General features: G+C 49.2%; 1 protein-coding gene across 1 annotated transcript; it reads left to right on the plus strand.

Annotated features, from left to right (window-relative positions):
- Positions 1-9,712: 9,712 nt before the first annotated feature.
- On the plus strand, positions 9,713-12,091 carry LOC124652964 (protein DETOXIFICATION 19-like; the record flags this gene model as incomplete). Its single annotated transcript, XM_047192016.1, is given in 7 exon segments — positions 9,713-9,955; positions 10,099-10,643; positions 10,742-10,828; positions 10,950-11,006; positions 11,126-11,364; positions 11,547-11,665; positions 11,733-12,091. Coding segments are annotated over 7 exon segments (1,419 nt in total), but the record flags the coding sequence as incomplete, so codon positions are not given.
- Between the last annotated feature and the right edge of the window lie 8,807 nt (positions 12,092-20,898).

Raw genomic sequence — 20,898 nt, forward strand, 5'->3', positions numbered from 1 at the left:
TTCCGCATATTACTTAGAGCATTCTTCTTGATCTTATCATAATATCTTTCATATGGTGTGTTGGTTCTTTTGATTGCTTGGTTCATTTGTTGAAGTTTCTTCACCTTCTTATCCTTTTGCAATCTTTGATCCTCAATATAGTTTGATTCCCTCCGATTATTTGTCATTGAATACGTGCATTTGATTTCACTCACATTATGAGAAATGCACACCTTATGGAGGAACTCTCACTATATTGGCCTTCTAAACCTTTCTTCCATTTTGGCAATCGATGCCAATGGGGGAGAAGTTTGGAGGGTTTAAGGGAATTGCTTTTGTTTGGTTCTTAAGCTTTTGCCTCTCATGCCTTGCATTGGTTGCTTTGCATGGTTGAATATTTAGAGGATACTCCGCTAGGCTTTAATTGCCAATATATGCAATGTAATTCAAGTTCATTCACATGTGCATATATTATGGGGGAGTTTGTTCTAAATATTCAACTTGGGTTGTTCGCTAAATTCCTTATATAAACCCTCTCAAAGAGATTGTCATCAATTACCAAAATGGGGGAGATTGAAAGGACATGGAGCCCCCATGTGTGGTTTTGGTAATTGATGACAATCCCTATGGACTAACGGTTGTATTGAGGTTCTCTCTTAGGTTGTGTCCATAGGCAATCCTTGAGCCATACGTTGGTCTCAAGGTTGCAAGATGAAGAAGATCAAGTGCAATGAAGAAGACGGTATCGAAGAGGGATGAAGACAGTGTAGAATATGAAGAGGGATGAAGATGGTGTTAAAGATGGATGAAGACGGTGGCGTGTATGTTGGATGAAGATGGTGGCATGTGCAATGTTGAAGGAGGATGAAGACGGAGCTTGCCGGCTCGAGTGCAACGTGCAAGGTCATGGTTTGTGCTCGGTAGGATAGTTGGTTGCATCGTCGGAGAGAGCTCAAACCTTGCATGCATTGTATCGTGTTTCTTGGTTGTTATTGGTTCTTATCCATAAGATGTTTTAGAGCTTGTGTTCATTCTCATGGCAAGCTCTAACTCATCGAAAACGGATTTCGGATGCATCACATGTTGCGTGTTTGAGTTGGATGATTTTCCCGGTTTACCGTATTGAGAGGTTGCACCTCTAGATTCAAGAGAAAATCATCCTCCACTCTTTTCCATGATTTCACCTTGTGTGGAGGTAGCTCTTGTCGTCCTCTTTCTAGGGAAATTGGTTTCGCTGCATTCCGAGTTTCCTAGCTCAAGATATCGCATTTCTCGTATCTCCTATTTGATCTAAAAGGAAAAAAGGAAATGGGGCAGCGGTACCACCGCTCGGGCTACCGGCCCAGTACCGGCATGGGCTCTACAAGCCCCTGGATGCAGGACGGTACCAGACCGGTACCTGGGCCGGTAGTACCGGCCGGCCCGCCAGCCTTCTTCCTCTCCCACAGCTCATTCGCACTTGGGCCGCCGCCACCTCACCGGCCCAACGCCGCACTTCCACCCCGCGGCACAGCTGGCCTCGCCTCAAGCCCTGCCTTGGGCCGCCGCCTGGCCGGCCCAGCCCCCAGCGCCGCTCCCAGGCCTGCACCGCAGCAGGCCTCCACTGTCCCGCTCCCCAACCGATTGATACGTCTCCGACGTATCGATAATTTCTTATGTTTCATGCTACATTATTGATGATATCTACATGTTTTATACACATTATATGTCGTATTTATGCATTTTCCGGCACTAACCTATTAACAAGATGCCGAAGAGCCGATTCGTTGTTTTCTACTCGGTTTTGGTTTCAGAAATCCTAGTAAGGAAATATTCTCGGAATTGGACGAAATCAACGCCCAGGGTCCTATTTTTGCACGAAGCTTCCAGAAGTCCGGAGGAGATACGAAGTGGGGCCACGAGGCGCCGACACAATAGGGCGGCGCGGCCTGGCCCTTGGCCGCGCGGCCCTAGCGTGTGGGGCCCTCGTGTGGCCCCCCGCGTTGCCCTTCCGCCTACTTAAAGTCTTCGTCGCGAAACCCTCCGTACCGAGAGCCACGATACGGAAAACCTTACGAGGCGCCGCCGCCGCCAATCCCATCTCGGGGGATTCGGAGATCACCTCCGGCACCCTGCCGGAGAGGGGAATCATCTCCCGGAGGACTCTTCACCGCCATGGTCGCCTCCGGAGTGATGAGTGAGTAGTTCACCCCTGGACTATGGGTCCATAGCAGTAGATAGATGGTTGTCTTCTCCTCATGTGCTTCATTGTTGGATCTTGTGAGCTGCCTAACATGATCAAGATCATCTATCTGTAATACTATATGTTGTGTTTGTCGGGATCCGATGGATAGAGAATACTATGTTATGTTAATTATCAATCTATTACCTATGTGTTGTTTATGATCTTGCATGCTCTCCGTTATTAGTAGAGGCTCTGGCCAAGTTTTTACTCTTAACTCCAAGAGGGAGTATTTATGCTCGATAGTGTGGGTTCATGCCTCCATTAAATGCGGGACAGTGACAGAAAGTTCTAAGGTTGTGGATGTGCTGTTGCCACTAGGGATAAAACATTGATGCTATGTCTAAGGATGTAGTTATTGATTACATTACGCACCATACTTAATGCAATTATCTGTTGTTTTGCAACTTAATACTGGAAGGGGTTCGGATGATAACCTGAAGGTGGACTTTTTAGGCATAGATGCATGCTGGATAGCGGTCTATGTACTTTGTCGTAATGCCCAATTGAATCTCACTATATTTATCATATCATGTATGTGCATTGTTATGCCCTCTCTATTTGTCAATTGCCCGACTGTAATTTGTTCACCCAACATACTATTTATCTTATGGGAGAGACACCTCTAGTGAACTGTGGACCCCGGTCTTATTCTTTACATCGCATACAATCTACTGCAATTGTTCTTTATCGTTTTCGCAAACAATCATCTTCCACACAATACGGTTAATCCTTTGTTACGAGCAAGCCGGTGAGATTGACAACCTCAGCTGTTTCGTTGGGGCAAAGTACTTTGGTTGTGTTGTGCGGGTTCTACGTTGGCGCCGGAATCCCTGGTGTTGCGCCGCACTACATCCCGCCGCCATCAACCTTCAACGTGCTTCTTGGCTCCTCCTGGTTCGATAAACCTTGGTTTCTTTCTGAGGGAAAACTTGCTGCTGTTGGCATCATACCTTCCTCTTGGGGTTCCCAACGAACGTGTGAGTTACACGCCATCACCGATCTCGCTCGCGAGGAGAGCGTGCTCGACGCGCTCGCTCGCCCGCCCGCATCGTTCGCTCGTCCGGCCGGCTGTCCGCTTGCGTTGACCCACCCACACCTACTGCTGCTCTGCGCGTGCTGGCTCTGCTGCTTGCTCCCTCTCTCTCTCCATTGATTATCTGGTTTGCAATGTTTTGGTAGGAATGGTACTACCGGTCCAAATTCCGGTAGTAACGGTTTGGGCCGCGTTTTTGCCTATATTCTGCCTGTTTTCTGAGCAAGAGGTAGTACCGTTTCAACAAGCGGTAGTACCGGTTTGGGTCGCGAATCTGACCATTTTCCTGCCCCAATAGTCATATTTCTGGGCCCCTATTTATACCTCTCTTCCACCTCCGTCCAAGGTAGCTCTTCCCCATCTATTCCCTCTCCTCCATTGTTGACCTTGAAGAGCTTGATCCTTCTCTTGATCCCTCCACTATTTGTTGCCTCTTTTTGGGGGAAAGGAGAGAGGAGATCTAGATCTAGTGCTCCACCAAGTGAATCCCTCTCCTTGTGAGGGGATCTTGGTAGATCTAGATCTTGGAGTAATTTGGTGTTCCTCCTACTATTTGTTCTTCCTCCCTTATTCCCCCAATAGATTTTGTAGCTTTGTTGAAATTTGGGAGAGAAGGACTTGGGCATCTTAGTGGTGTTCTTAGCCATTGCATTAGGTGCATCGGTTTGGGTTCTCTCCGGGGTTTCGGTCTCGTGTGAGTTCATGTGTGTTCCCTGGAACCCTAGAGGGCTTGTTGACCTTAGTGGTGTTGTTGCCTTTGTGGCCTTGTTGCCTTTGTGGCCTTGTCGCCTTTGTGGCGTGGTAGCCTTTGTGGCGTTGTTGCCCTTGTGGGGCGTTGGAGCCTTTGTGGCCTTGTAGCCGTGTGTGGCGCGTTGTAGCCTTTGTGGCCTTGTACTTGACAGCCTCCGGTGTTTTGGAGTTTGCCTCAAGCTTGATACTTGGGTATTTGCCCCAAGCTTGTACGGGTTTGGTGACCACCCTCAAGGGTCCTTTAGTGGATCGAGGCTTTCCCTTTGGTGGGAAAGGCTCGAGGAGATTACGGTGGGCTTAGTGGCTTCTTGGAGTGCCTTGTGCCTCCACACCTCTCCAACGGAGAGTAGCACCCCCAAGGGTGTGAACTTCGGGATGCACCGGTTACTTCTCAACCCGAGCTCCTTTACCTATGCGCTTTACATTGTGATAGCGTTCGTGCTTGATGTTCTATATCTAGTTTGCTATCACCATGTTGCTTATCTTGCTTAGCATAGGTTGTTGGTGCACATAGGCAAACCGTAGTTTGTAGGCTTAGTGCTTAACAAGTAAAACATAGTTTTATTCCGCCTTGTTAAGACCTCAAGTAGAAGTTTTATAGCTCGCCTATTCACCCCCCCTATAGGTGACATCCTTGTACATTCACATTGGAACAGAGTATGTTAGTTGTGAAGGTTACCAATGATCAAAGTTAGTGAGAAGGATAGTGTGCTAACCGAGATGTGACTGTGGTAGTGGTCAGCCTCTAGGAGGTTGGTTTTCGTCTCCTTGCACCATTGAGCACCGCTAATATCGTGGAGCTTTTCTAACGATGAGCCACCTCACCCTCCACTTCCTCAGGTGATTATACACTTGTGTGGAGCTAACGTTAGCACCGCAGTTCTCTATGAGGGCATTGGCCACGATAGTGAGGTAGCCTTCCTTGAAGCCTTTGTATGTTCAGACGCAATCAGCGCACACATCTTCACGAGGAAGAAGTTGGACATGAAGGGGAGCCATTTCATGGTCCCCTTCTATGCACCCCTCATGGCCTTCTCCGCGTCACTGCGGTTCTTGGCCTTCGTTTTCCTTGTGGTGTCCGTCGCCACCTGGGCCACAAGGGAAGCCACTGGTCCATCGTCGACCGACACATCGGTCGCCGACACCCCGGACTTAGCAAAGGGATGTGAGTCTGGGAGCCGCGAGGGGATCTGCGACTCCCCCACACAGACCAGGGACTGGCTAAAGTCGTCGCAAAAGGAATCATATACAGTGACCGCATATCACAGATGAACAAGCGCACATATCGTATACTATAGCAGCGGTGAACCAAATATGTAATACATAGTTCGAAGAACCGTAATTGTAGGGCACAAAAGTGAATCTACTAAGGATCATGATGATTCACTACATTTGGGTTCAGTACAAACCCTAGATCTGACCCTAAGCGAAGATGTTGGAGATGTGGTTGCTTACAGTCATCGTCGAAGTGGAACGAGAACTCGTTGAAGAAGAGGATAAAGCCCAACCGCCGCCACCGATCGGAGATGTGTGCTCCGCTTACCTGCTCATGGACCGAAGGTGGAGCTCGAATCAACGGGGGGGGGGGGGGGGGGGGGGGAGGATGGGTGATCGGCGGGAGGTTACGGAATCCTTCCCGCCCCTTTCCGCTTTTCGCTGCTGCGTGCCAGAGCTCGTGACATCTCCCTTCTCATCCGTGCTTGTGCAGGTAAACATTCCCTTTTACATCAGCGGAGCGCGAGGCGAGGGTGGCTTGCTGGAAACGGCCGAATCGAACGTTCCTCCCGAGACTGGCCTAGCGGTGATTTGAGAACTTGTTGGACCACAACGTGGAGGCCTTCCGGCTAGCAAATGACCCAACTTTTTTCCCAAGATGCGAGCCAAGTGATATACGACCTACCAAACGCGCCCCTAATATTCCGTATCCAGATAAGGCCCTAAAGTAGATGTTTTCATCACATATCTCAGTATTTGTACTTAGGGCATGTACAATGGTGATATCTTAGCAATGCCACGTGGAATAAATGCTGATGTGGAGGAAAGAGAAAGTAAAAAAAAAGACTTTACCTTCTCTTAGCTAAGAGATCACTTAGCACAATCTTTCTCACCACATATTTACGATGTCTGGTTATTAAAGGTAAGACTAAAAAATAACTTATTATACATCATGTTTTACTGTCATATCTAGATTACATGGCAGAGTTAAGATAAGACGATCTTATCAACCATTGCACATGCCCTCACTCTGTGATACCCTTGACTTGCCAGGCAAGGTTAGGCGTTTTGTAACGAAAAAAAAAAGGAAACTTGCTACCGGGGACAATCTAGACTTACTGCGCAAGAATAGCCTCGGTTGGGAGAGAAACATGGATGACGGATTACCCAGCCGTTCCCAAAAAATCGCAACAAAATTTCTGATCCCTAAGGGCATGTACAATGGGAAGCGCTTACACAGACCCTTACGTGAAAAAGAAAATATAAAAAATTCTGATTTATCATCTAAGCGCGTTAGCTTGCAATGCAGAGCGCTAATTTGGGTCGCTCCCGATAGCAGGTAAGCGCTCGTCCCTGCAACGCGGCGACGCTAGAGACTCACCGAAAGACTAAAAAAAATCCCCCGAGAGCCGAACCGAGAAAAGCTCTGGGGGCATCTGGCGGCGCTTGGCCTGAGCTGGGCGAGCAGAGGCCGGGCCGGCTTGGTGGCTCGCGTGCAAGCTTGCCGTGCGGCGTGCTCGGCACGAGGAAGAGAGCGGCGGTCGCCGACGAGGTAGAGCTCGGGCCTGGCCGGAGCGCGGCGTGATGGCGGGGCAAGCTTGGGTACTGGGATGGCAAGCACTGGACGGAAGGCCGGGTGCTGCACGCGTGTGGAAGCGAGAGGAGAGGACACGAGCAAAAGGGGAAGGGATCGAGCGGGGCAGGATTCCTTTCTTGATTCTCTTCAATTCGGTTTCAGTCGTGCCGGAAAATACGCTGCAAATATCTCTGTTACTGATTTTGAGGGATGGATGAAAAGCTCACTACTCCAATCAATCTGGATTCTGTTAAATCCGTTTGAGGATTGGCCTGTACGGATCTGCAAGATTTTTCCTTCTCTTTTAGCGCCCTGGTCTAGCGTCCGCCGCCGCTCAATCCAGATCAGGCAGGGGAAAAAAAGCTAAGCGCCCGGCTCAACAAGTTGCATCGATGCCGGCAAGAATCCCAGGATCCATCGGGAATCGAAGGAAACGGCCGGGAAAATGAGCCTAGCGCCCGCTCTAAGCGCCTGCGTTGTACTTGCCCTAACAAGATCCTCTGGAGCCCCTCTCCACAAGTTCTCCACGGCTGCTGCCACCGCTTCTCCCCACCGGCCGCCGCTGCGTAACGAAGGCGCCACCGGCTGCTTCTGCCGGTTTGCCCCATCCAGCACCCATATTCCCCGCGACTTCTCCTATTTCTCCCGTTTCCCCCCAGCCATGCATACCCGCGCAACCCAGCCACCTCAGGAAAACGTGGCCAAGGGAAAGCTTCGCTTTGCTACCTGCTATAAATAATCTCCACATCACATTTCGCTGAGCGCCGTTGAATCCCCGTTCGGTCTCCAGCGGCGGCACACCCAAATAGCCTCCTCCTCCTTCTCCCGCTATCATCTGGCCCTGCCGACATCGGCATGTCTTCGGCCCCGCTGCTCGGCGCCTCTGTCGGCGGCAAGGGCGGTGAGGCGACGGCGCGGTCGCCGCCGGCATGGCTGCGGCGCACGATCGACACGGAGGAAGTGTGGGCGCAGCTGCAGTTCGCGGTGCCGATGGTCCTCACCAACATGTTCTACTACGCCGTCCCGCTCGTCTCCGTGATGTTCTCCGGCCACCTCGGCGTCGTCCACCTCGCCGGCGCCACGCTCGGTGACTCCTGGGCCACCGTCACCGGCTACGCCTTCGTGGTACGTATACTGCTCATACCACATGCTCTTTGCCAGATTTTGTTCGACCGCGCAATAATTACACACCTAGCTATAGTTATTGCTGCTGCGTCGAGGCATGATCGATGATGCAGCTATCGCAGCTCCCACCGTGCCAGTCGTATGCATCTCTTCTTGCCCTTGCACAATTATTGACAGACCCTTATGCTAATTAATATCATTGGCATTTTGGAAAGAAGAACGGTAATCATTGCAAGTTTCTACTTCCTCCGTTTAGAAATAAGTTTCTGCTCCAACCACAAGCTCTGCCAGATTTGGTCCAGACAGTACATTTATTTCCACTGCTGCGTCTACTCACGACGACCCACGTTTCGGTCGTATGCACTTTCCCGTTGCACAATTATTGACTAGTCGATCGTAGTGAGAATTAACATAGGCGTATACCTGGTCAAAATTTGGATGTGGTACTATCATGCACTAATAACACATTAATTAGTTTATAGATTCATCTTACCTTAAAAGTGTGATGTTATGGTAGTAATATATTTAGTTATCACAACCATTTAATGGCATGACATATCATTAAAGTTTCTACTCTCTGCTTAAAAAAGATGTTTAATTTTATATACCTTCGTATCTGGATAAAGTTGAGTATTTTTTTATGAACGTGAGAGTAGCTGGTATTGCATGATTGTATGTTAATACTATACCTCAGTTACTCCAAAGTTTTCAATGGATGCGAATCCGTCCTCGATCTCGGATATTTTCGATGGTGTGCTAGATGGTGTAGTTGACCTTAACGGTGCAGTTGCTATTAATTTACACGATAATATTATTTATTTTCCACGTCTCCGGTGGATCTGGTGGAGTTTGGTGTCACTTTCCCGTTCCATCGATTTGACGGTAGTAGGAATATTTGAGCAGCCTTAAGGGTAGGTCGAACATAACATGAAATATATGTTTTTCCATGGAATTTTAGAAAATTATAAAAAAAAAAGGTTGGGTTACCTAGTATTACCTCCATTTCAAAATATATTTGCCAGTATTCTGGTCTCATCTTCAAGCCTACATCTATGTTTCCGCTTTCCTTTTTCATCGCTTATATAGGCGCGCGGCGTCGATCGCTGGCCACCGTAGTGCTAGGGCCGAGTCTGGTCGTTGGATCGTATCCACACTCTACGCACACCATTGCTTCTTCTTCTGCTCGATCTTCTTACGACCAGAGAAACCGACGACAAAGCAGTCGCTTTTTTCGCGAACGTGAACACTTGAGTAGGTAAACGTCTAGCTCGCCTTGTCCTGCAGAAGAAAAACACAGCACGTACTCTGCGCGCGTGGTTGGACTATATTTGCGGCTGCATGCGACTTAAATGCGAACTGATGGACGGGGCGCATCTCCCTGCCTGCCAAGGAGAAGCAGACGACTGAGTTAACTACACACTCCACTCCATTCATATATTTCAGTGGTACACGGGTGTTCGTCTCCCTTCACTTCTTCCACGTTTTCTCGCACCTCCAAGTCCGAATTTCACATATTTTTACATAGACCTGATATAAGATATATACAAGATGGATCCGTCAAAGCCATGACAATCTGTTTCCCCCCAGCCACGCATACCCGCGCGACCCAGCCACCTCAGGAAAACGTGGCCAAGAGAAAGCTTCGCTTTGCTACCTGCAATAAATAATCTCCACATCACATTTCGCTGAGCGCCGTTGAATCCTCGTTCGGTCTCCAGCGGCGCCACACCCAAATAGCCTCCTCCTCCTTCTCCCGCTATCATCTGGCCCTGCCGACATCGGCATGTCTTTAGCCCCGCTGCTCGGCGCCTCCGTCGGCGGCAAGGGCGGCGAGGCGACGGCGCGGTCGCCGCCGGCATGGCTGCGGCGCGCGATCGACACGGAGGAAGCGTGGGCGCAGCTGCAGTTCGCGGTGCCGATGGTCCTCACCAACATGTTCTACTACGCCGTCCCGCTCGTCTCCGTGATGTTCTCCGGCCACCTCGGCGTCGTCCACCTCGCTGGCGCCACGCTCGGCAACTCCTGGGCCACCGTCACCGGCTACGCCTTCGTGGTACGTATACTGCTCATACCACATGCTCTTTGCCAGATTTTGTTCGACCACGCAATAATTACACACCTAGCTATAGCTATTGCTGCTGCGTCGAGGCATGATCGACGATGCAGCTATTTGCAATATTTTGAACCACGTTTCAGACCGGCATGAGTGGCGCCCTGGAGACGCTGTGCGGGCAGGCCTACGGCGCCCGGCTGTACCGCATGCTGGGCCTATACCTGCAGTCGTCGCTGATCATGTCCGCGGTGGTGTCCGTGCTCATCTCCGCCCTGTGGCTGTTCACGGAGCCGCTGCTGCTGTTCCTTCGTCAGGACCCCGAGGTGTCCGTCGCCGCAGCGGTGTTCGTCCGGTACCAGATCCCGGGCCTGTTCGCCTTCTCCTTCATGCAGTGCTTGCTGCGGTATCTGCAGACGCAGTCCGTCGTCCTGCCGCTCGTGATCTGCTCCGGGGTGCCCTTCGCGCTCCACGTCGCGCTGAACCACCTGCTAGTGAACGTGCTCGGCCTGGGCCTCGCCGGCGCGTCCGCCTCCATCTCCGCCACGTTCTGGTTCTCCTGCCTGCTGCTGCTCGGGTACGTGATGTGGTCCAGGGAGTTCGACGAGACGTGGAAGGGCTTCTCCGTCGACGCGTTCAGCTACGTGCTGCCGACCATCAGGCTCGCAACGCCCTCCGCCATCATGGTCTGGTCTGTATGTTGTTGCACATCCACACATGTTATTCTCAGAGACACTTGTACGTCATTTCCTCTATAATCTAACCTGGCATTATTCGTACTGACTGCAGCTTGGAGTGGTGGGCGTTTGAGCTCTTGGTGCTGATTGCTGGCCTGCTGCCGGATTCCACGGTGAGCACGTCGTTGATCGCCATGTGGTAAGTTACGTCTCTTGCAGTCTGGTCAGTGACATTGTTCAATCATGTAATACGTAGGCCAGGACCCATGCATGATTAGTGGCATGAATCGACTTCATCCATCTTTAATTTCCAAATGCAGCGCGAGCACGGAGGCCATTGCCTACATGATCACCTACGGGTTCAGTGCCGCTGTGAGGTACGTGATGTAATGTCCGGTTTCAGACTCACAATTTCTTCCTCTGTCGCTGTCAGAACCAGTTTCTTTGTGTGTAAAATTAGGGGGATTTTATGTTCCTTTTCCTGCACTTTTTGCAGCACGAGGGTATCGAATGAGATCGGTGCCGGGAACATAGTCAGGGCGAAGAACGCCGTGGCGGTGACGTTGAAGCTGTCTGTGTTCCTCGGTCTCTCCTTCATCCTGCTGCTGGGCTTTGGCCAAGGCCTCTGGGCGAGCCTCTTCAGCGGGAGCTCGGTGATTGCGGCAGAGTTTGCGGCCATCACCCCGTTCATGATGATGTCCATCGTGCTCGACTCCGCCCAGGGCATCCTTTCAGGTGAGAAAAAACCGTCAGCCAGCTACCTGCACACCTACACCATTCTCCGAGAATCATTATTCTCTTATTCCTTCACACGGATGATTTCGTATTATGGACACAAAATCAGAGACTAGAATGCACTGCTAGTGCTATACATACAATTGAGTGACCAAACAAATGAATGAATTGGCATTTGGCAGGGGTGGCGAGGGGCTGCGGATGGCAGCACCTGGCGGCGATGACGAACCTGGTGGCGTTCTACTTCGTCGGCATGCCGCTGGCCATCCTCTTCGCCTTCAGGCTCAACTTCAACACCAGGGTACGTAATGAATGAAACTCCCTCCGATCTGGAAAATAGCTGATGTACAAATCTTCAATTTTTGCAGGGCTTATGGTTGGGTCTGATCTGCGGGCTGACGTGCCAGACAAGCACGCTGGTGGTGATCACCATCCGCACCAAATGGTCCAAGATCGTGGACGCGATGCAACAAGAGAAGGTCAACTACGTCGCTTGATTTCTCTCCAAAACAAAAACTAGGTCGCTTGATCAATGAGCATAGACGCACGTGTTAGTTCATGATGTAATTTAGGATCATAAGGTGGTTGTGCGTCGGCGGCAGCAGCGTCCGTGGCTTCCACCTGAACGGGTTTTTGTGAGATAGCCGTGGCATGCGTTGATTGAGCCCATGCTCAGCTTTGTGCCTGAACTATTTGACCATGTACTTTGAGCAGAGTTTCACATTTCTGACCAGCGTGTTTCTTCTGTTTTGGGTATATGTTTTCGGACGCTGTTCATTCAATTCGGGCGCGTTTGGTTCCCGCAGATGGTTCGGCCTGGCTTGGGGAGAAGAAAATCAGCCCGTTTGGATTTCTGCAGCACTCCTAAGTTGTAGCTGGCGTGAAGCTTAAAGCAGCCCTGAGGCAGGCCCAGCAACAACGGGTGAGTCGGGCGTTTCTAGCGAGCTTGTCCCGGACGAGTCTAAAATGAACTCCAATCGGCCAATTCTGCACGCGTGGGAAAGCGCGGGAGACAGGCCAATAACTCCGTCGCCCGTTCCACACTCTTTCACTATATTGTCACCGCCTCTCTATACTCACCTTCTCGCTCTCTCCCTGGTATCAATGCAACAGCTCTCAACCCTGTAGATATTCGCAACTTCACACACTTGCGCAAATAGCCGCCGACCACGAAGTGGTAAATTGCAATCTTCCAATTTCCAATGGAACAACAGATCACACAAATCTTCAGTAGCAAAAACACCAGATCGATACGAATTGGTGCGGGTAATTTCAGTTGTATGTGCAGCAAACAAGTCTAGAACTATGGTTTATCTTAAACATGGTCTAAACTTAATTTGGGGCGTTCCTGGACCTTAGAGCATCTCTAGCTGATACCTCAAACCCCAAACCCCAAAACCACCTATCCAGGGCACCCCAAAGCAGATTTGGGGTTTAAAAAACGAGCGCACAGACTAGATACGCTAAAGAGAACTTCATATTTAAAAAAATTGGCGCGGGAGATAGAATTGCATTGCATTCAACAGTTCATACATGCATAAGCTAAATTCGGCTACGGTCAACCAAAAGCTACTCGAATTGGGCTACTATTCGAGCTAATTCTCGTCACCACGGCAACCTAGTACCAAAATTTGGCTCGGGATGCTCACCGGAGCCCTGTGCCGTGGCGGCGGCGCGTCGGCAGCCTCCTCACTCGCCGGCGCTGCCGACGTCGACGGAGATCTTCCCCTGCTCCCCCGCGACCAGCCGCCACTCCTCCACCTTGTCCGCTTCGCGGCGGCTCGTCTGTGAGACGAGCCCGATGACGGTGTCGAAGTGGCGCTCGTCGATGAAGTCGCCAGGCGCGAGGCCAGCTTCCTTGCCGAGCTTCGGGAGGAGACGCTCGAGCTCTGCATCGTCGAGGTAATCACCGGGTGTGAACGCGGGCGCTGGCGCGTCTTCGGGCTCCGTCTTCACCACCAGTGCCGTTGACGGCGGCTGGCAAGAGCTCGAAGCGCCGCCAGAAGAGGAGTCGTGGCGTCAGTAAGCCGCGGACTCGCGCTTCGAGAACACGGGCGGTGGGGCGACGCTGTACCTGCTGAAGCGGTACGTCCCTCGGATCCGCGCAGCATCGGAGCGGACCTTCTCCGTCTTCTCATCAGCACGGTCGTTGGAGCTCCCGCCGCTGTCGAGGCCGCTTCCGTCGCGGCCAACCTGGCCGCCCCCGCGCCCGTTGAAGCCGCGCCCTGAAACCATCGCTCACCGGCGGGAGGAGGGGAGGCTAGATCTACGCGCACGCATCGCCGATTGCTCGCCCGTGGGAGGATGATTTTTCGTCAACGGGAGGCGGGGAGGTGGAGGAGCGGATGGGGTTTGGCCCCCACCGGCCTCTCCGACTGCCATATATACGGGCATTTCACGGTTTTGGGCTGCGGCTTGGATCCATTTTCCAGGCCAGACCACCGATTCGGTGTCTGGCCTAGCCCAAAAATGGACCAAAAACACCATATCATCCCAAACTAACGTTTCCAGGCCGATATGGGGTGTCTGCTAGACATGCTATTATATAGGAGTTTGGGATGACCTAGGCTTGAAATAATTTGGATACAAACTGACCCGGAGTGGGTTCGGTCGATCTGGCTCGCAGGTCATAACCCGCAACTACAGGGGATCACCACAGTACAATTCGATAGTATTTGAGTGTCGAACCCACGAGGAGCTGAAGGTAAATTATCTATTCTCTAAAGCCCTATAACCCACTTATATGGCCTTCTATGCAAAGCTAGGAGATATGGTGTGTGTGTTTAGGGGTTTTACAAGAAACTATAAGTGCTGAAATTAAAATGCAAAAAGTAGAATGCAAGACAAGTAAAGTGCAAAAAAATAAAATGCAATGATATGAATGGAAGAGAGCAAGTGTTCAGGCAAATTGCTATTTCATTTGTGTGGTTGTCACAATTAGTGAAGCTCATTATAGTCTTTTTAGTGTTTCTTCTAGAGAGGAGCCATAGATACGTGTAGCCATGGATATGAGAAAGTACACACCTAGTGATTGATCCCAAGGCAGTTAAGAGCAAACAAGGAAATTATTAATAAGTAAAGTTCAACCACCATTGTAAGATTAAAAGTCCCCATAGTTATACCCCCCGTTTGATTAATCATGATTAATACAACATGCATCTAAGAATTAGGATAAGGTTTATGTCAGCTCCCGCTGTCCCTCTCCCTATCAACATGCAACGGTGACAACCTTATGCATCCCCCCAACAAATGTGTGCACTCATATATCAGTACAAAAGATCATCATAGAAGATAACAAATACTTGTATGCAACCAACAACAAACTATCTCACAATTGCCATGAACAATTCACTACTCAGACATCAACATAGAGATACAATAGATTATGGGAAAACAATATATTGCATCATACATCATGTTTGCCAAGAGATTACAGAGGGGGTGATGTAGAGTTGCTGTAGATGTTGATGAAGATGATGAAGATGGTGCTTATGCCTTCACCGAAGGGGAGTGGAGTCCACCGGAGGCAATTCCGGCAGCGTTTCCCCCCTCCGATCTCCGCCGGCGGCGGCCCGCTGACTCTATGTTTATGTGTTTTTGATCTCCTCTGCCGTAGCCTCAACGAAATCCTCGGCGGTCGTATATATAGTAGTTGTTAGGTCAAAACAAGTCGGTTGGCGTTGGATTTGTAACGGCCCAGGGTAGGACCCCTAATAGTTTTGTTTGTTCTTTTCCTTTTCTGCATCATCATGAAATCATGCATCATATCATCCATGGTTTTGCAAAATAAAAATTATTTTGAAACCCTAGTTATTTTATTTTCCCTCTCTTTTGGTTTATACAAAACCCCCGCTCCTCTTTTGTTTAATAAACCCTAAAACCAAAATAAATGAAATTATTTATAAACCTAATTATTTCGTTTGTCTATATCACCCCTCTGCTTCAAATTCAAAATTTGTTTGGATTGAATTCAAACTCAACTTGCAAAACAGTTTTGAAAGAAAAGAGAAAAAGTTTTAAAAGGAAAACCCTAATTCCTTGCTAACCGGACCCTCCCTTTTTCCTGGCCCGAGCAGCCCAACCCGGCGGCCCACTCCCTTTTCTTCCCTTCTCCCCTGCGGCCCAGCCTGATCCGGCCCATACCCCTTCGCCACGCCCCCATCCTCTTCTTTTCGTCCTCCCTGGACAGCGACGGGAGAGATGCACGCACATGGCGTGGCCCTCCTCTCTCAACCACCCCGGCCACCTCCCTCCTCACCTACTCCCCTCCTCTTATCCCTTGCACCCAAAACCCTAGCCTCCCCTCCTCTTTTTCCTTCCACTCGCGCCGATGCCTTGTTCCCTCTCCTTTCTTCTCTGTGAGCCACGGCCAGACCACCGCCATCGGCCGTCGACGCCCCGCCGCTACAGGGCACCTCGCGCCAAACTGTGGACACCGAGAGCTTCGCCTCCCTCTCCTCGTTCACCTCATGCAAGCAATCGGGCCGGGGGCACCCAAAATCGTCGCCATTTTCACCGATTCCTCTCCGGCTCTGGCAAGGTGTTTCACCGAATTCCGGCCACCTCCGACCCCCCTGCTGCCGCCGGTGACACGTCGAGCTCCGTGGTAACGAGGCGCATCTCCTAGACATCTTCTCGTTCCCTTTTGCTTCCGTTTTCTTGCTGCCGCTGTTGATGCCGAGCTCTTCCGTCGCAGACCTCGCCGCCGGCGTCTCTCCGGCGCTCCCTCGACGATGGCGCCGCCTCCTCCTGGTCCGCGCCGATGAGGCGCATCCGGAGAGCTCACGCGCGCATCCGGGAGCCCCTTACATCGCTCGCGCGACGCTGGCCACGGTGACCACCACGCCTGGAACGCGCGCGGCGTAGTCTGTCGTCGAGCACCTTCCGCGTGCTCCCGCATGGTTCCCACGTCAGCGACCGGGTCCCACGCGTCAGTGACCGCGGGTCAAACCGCCTCGGTGAGAAAATTCCTTGCCCCCCCAGATCTAAAAATCTTGCACATAGCCCCCTGCGCTTTTGGTTCCCTAACCCGGCATCCCTGCTCTTGACGGTTTCCTGGAAACCGCCCTGCATACTTAGAAAACAAACCCGGGGTCCTTTCCCCGGGCAGACTTTATTTTCGGGTCATTTTTCCTTTTAAACTAATTATGTTTCCTATTTTTGAATAATAAAAACAGTTATGCTAATAACTTTTAATCTGTAACTCGAAATAAAAAAGTGTTGTATATGAAAACTGATCAGAAAAATGAGAGGAACATGAATATGCCATCCATGTTTGCTGTTGTATCGTGCTTCATACAATCTCATGATAGTTTGCATTATCACCTAATATGGAACATATGGAATATGTGGGATATAACTATTGGTTGTCCCGGTTCCATTTAATCTTGAAGCAGCGCACCCCTGCCATGCTTGCCATGTTAACCACCAATTAACTTTGTCGGTAGAAATGCAACTCCAACCTAATTTGTTTGTTCGGGGTTCCGACTCCGCTTAATCCTGATAAGTGCATCGCACCATATCTGCCATGTCATGCATGTCATCTCCATCATGTTGGTTCTTTATCCGTAGTAGTAAGATTTGCATCCGTTGCTTGTTCCAGCATTTGCTTCTTCCCGGATAGGATCACGAAGTGGTGTTGTGAGATGCGATGAGTTCTCCGGCAAGTTCTCCTGCAGCTTTTCACAGGCGAGCCCACCTCTTCACCTATTTTATAGTTTCCGTCTCGTTGTTCTCTTGCTATCCATATGCTGCGATTCTGTTGTGTCACGTGTCCTATTCCACTGTTACCCATGTGAGCCGTGTTAAATATCCGCTACCTATCGCCATTGTTTGTTGGTTGAGCCTTGCAAGTCGTAGCACATGTTTAGGGATATTTTGTTATCTTTATATCTGTTGGGTTGTTGGGAGCTTATCACATGTTATATCAGTTGTTGGAGATACTCATGTCCTACTATATTGTTAACAACTAAAATTGTAAGCAGTGGCATCTGTGAGCTCCTTTGCGAAAGCATCGGATCTTTGTCTCGCTAATGTCCCCTAGGAACCAAGATTGAGCGCTCTACCCATGCGTGGGGACGATTATCGGGACCCCCCCTCACCCATTACCTTTTCTTAAGTCAGTTGAAAAGGGGGCCACAACCTTGGTTTTATTTGGCGCATGCATGTTTATATTCTGTTGCCTTCGGGTGTTTACATTCTGTATTGTACCCCGCAGAACGTTTAGCGAAGCGTGTGGTTTGCATGCCTAGCCGTTAACGCAAACCCTGAGTCCGCTTCGAAGTACGGCCGAACTTCGATACGGGTAGCTTAGTCGGGTGGCCCCCTTAGACTTTCTTGTTGAACTGGGAACGGTCTTGTTGTGAGACTCCGCCTGTCGTAAGCGGGTCGAGCATGCGTATGGTTACATTTGGGCAACCCCTGCAGGGTGTACGTCTTATCGATAAGCCGTGTTCGCGGTTATGGACGACTTGGAGCTGTATAGCTTGATCATAGAACAACTTACACCTTTATGTTGCTGCTAATAATTTATTAATAACTGGCGTAGTAAGTTAGCACTATTATAACGGATAACTTATAAAACTTGTCAACCGTGTGAGTGCCCTTGTTAGTACTTCTTCCTTTGCGAAGGGGGAATGCATCGGTTGGGTGATGTTTGCAGAGTATAGAACTGTTAACTTATGCGCTCTCTCCCATTCTCTGTTAGACGAATGTTGTAGCATGTCTCTATTGGTTAGTTGCTTTGCTGCCGCTGAACTCCACATATAGCCGGGCGATGTTTATACCGCCCACCGGTGAGCACAGCCGGTCTTGTCTCGCAAGTACGTGCCATGGTACTTACCCTCGCCTTTCTTTCTTTTGTCTCCTCCCCCCTTTTGTCGGCAACCGATGGCCCGACTTCGACAGGTACGAGATGACGACGTTAGCAAGGTTACCCTCCGTCTTGGCCTGGGCAGGGTTATGGACGCCACTGGTTATCTTCAGGACTCTTAGTCCAATTTGTATCTTGTCCGTACTCGGATGCATTCGATCTTCTGTATGATTCGGATCTTTGTATTGTATATCTGTATCTTGACTCATTGGAGTCGTTGTTGTAATATATGTTTCTTGTGGGCTCTATTGTAATCCTGTTGTAATGTTACCGCTTGTGTTAATTCATCTGGCATCACGTGTGTGAATGGTCACGCACTTCGTGTCGGGGGGCGTCTCTGAACCGATATCGTGCGGATTTCGGCGGTTACGCTGGAATCCTCAGGGTACCGGTTTCGGGGCGTCACAATTGAAGCGAAACGGACGCTCGAGATGGAAACGACCCCAGGTGGCGCGCCCTCCTGGTGTCCCACTATAGCTTATTTTGTTCGTCTTGAAATTTCCGAAGCGTGGCCCCTGATCTTTTCCTTTTTCGAGTCCCGTAGCTCCTAGAAATTCAAAAAGACTAAAAAGTGGCATTTTCTGCCAAACAGAATTAAAACCGGAGGAGGGGGGATTGTTTAGAAAATCCCCTAAAACATCATAAAACATGGGAATAACACTATATAAGATGAAAATATATGGTAATATGTTGCAATAAAGTGCAAAGTTCATGTATGCATTTTACATGCATCAACATCCCCAAGCTTAACCTATGCTCGTCCTCGAGCATAAATGTGATAAAACTAACATGGACTTTGGAGTTTATTGCATCTCTTCTATGTAATCATGAAAAGTCTTAGAAGATTCAGATCAATTAAAATTGACAATAAGCAATATGAAGTATAAAGTGATATCTCTTACATTCTACAAAGCATGCATAATAGTAAATAACATTGTAAGAAACATGAATGATAAGTAGTATGAATCATAAAGCATGCTTAGGAGAATCCTATAGAATTGTTGGAATACTCTTTGTCCTCTCTTTTCTTGGATATTTCTTTTGACTCTTGAACACAAGAAATTAAGCAGGGAATATATGTGCTAAACCTTCAACAAAAATAAAAAAGTAGAGAGAATAAAACAAGGTTTTGAGCTATGCAATTCATGTCAACAATAATAATAAGGATGGGGTACCAAGTATCTCATGTATGAAGATATCTATGTGTCATGAGTTTGACCTCTTATGAGTAAGTGTTGCCTCATTTTCTTGAATGCTAAGGACTACACCTCTCATTTCTCAACTTTGGGTTACCAAGACTTTTCAACATACATGTTTCAACCAAGTATCGTAATGGGGTACCTTCATTCCGCCTGTACAAAGGACCAAAGGAGATGGGTATCTCAACTATAGGCCATCCATACCGGGACAACATGAACAACAGACGTTGAGCATCCTCTCTAACTCTCTCTCACTTTTTTCTCATACTCTTTTTTCTTTCTTTTTCTTTTTCTTTTCTCTTTCTTTTTTCACAACTCGTTTTCTTTTACTTTTTTCACTCTTCCTATTGAGGATGCTCGTTGCTAAAACTTTTACCATGATTAAGCATGGCTTCGGTTAGCGGCTCATTGCTCTTCTCTAACAATGTATGCATACTTACTCTTAAATAACCTCCATTCATTCCACAAGAGATAGCCATCACTAGTAGAAAAAGAGGCTTCCGTCCACCCCCATTAGTCCCCAAAATATTTGAACCGCGACTAAAGGGGTCTTTAGTCGCGGTTCGGGAGGCGACCCGCGACCAAAGGTCTGGGCCAGCTGGCTCGGTCGACAGCTGGGGGACGGGAGGGGCTTTGCCAACCGCGACTAAAGGCCCATCCCTATAAATGCAGCTCAGCACACTTCACTTAGCCATTTGGTGCCACTTCTCTTCACAATCTTCACAAGGGGTGGTAGGTTTGCTTTTGGTTCCTCTTATGCACACAAGGTGTTCGATGAAATGCCCGAGAGCATGAAACAAACATGATATGAAGTGTCCGAGCCACACTTGAGCTTTCTCATTTATTTTTTCCTCCTCGATCGCAGTTAGCAACTTGAACCTTTCATGTGTCATTGATAAAATATGCATGTGTGTAGTTCATTGTTTAATTTATGTTATTTGTAGCTAGTTAGTTTAACAAATGGATCTTTTTTCCGCAGGGGACATGACCTCAAAGTTCTTCCTCCCCTTGTCGACAGAAGCATTCCAAGAGCTACATGAGGTTCTACAGCTAGCTCGTGACAACCCTCTCTTGCCTGACGTATATGATCAAAGGAAATTTGTTTGGGGCGAAAAGTACACTTCTGCAAGGTACTATAAATTTTTATTTGAAAGAGTTCCTAAGCATGAGCTAATGATGGCAATCTGGTCATCCAAAGCTCTACCCAAAATCAAGGTCTTTCTCTGGTTACTTGTGATGGACAGATTGAATACCAGGGATATTATGTCTCGCAAGAATTGGACTTTGAGTTCTGGGACAGATTGTTCCCTTTGCACGACTGCTAGCCTAGAGACACGATCACACCTGTTCTTTGAGTGTGACTTTGCTAGAAGTTGCTGGACTTCTATCGGCATTCAGTGGCCAAATGATAAATCTTGGTCGGAGGGATTTTGGGAAGCCAAGAACAACTTCCAGGGGCCATGC

Source organism: Lolium rigidum, chromosome 5 (assembly GCF_022539505.1).
Source record: "Lolium rigidum isolate FL_2022 chromosome 5, APGP_CSIRO_Lrig_0.1, whole genome shotgun sequence".
In the NCBI taxonomy this organism is placed as follows: domain Eukaryota; kingdom Viridiplantae; phylum Streptophyta; class Magnoliopsida; order Poales; family Poaceae; genus Lolium; species Lolium rigidum.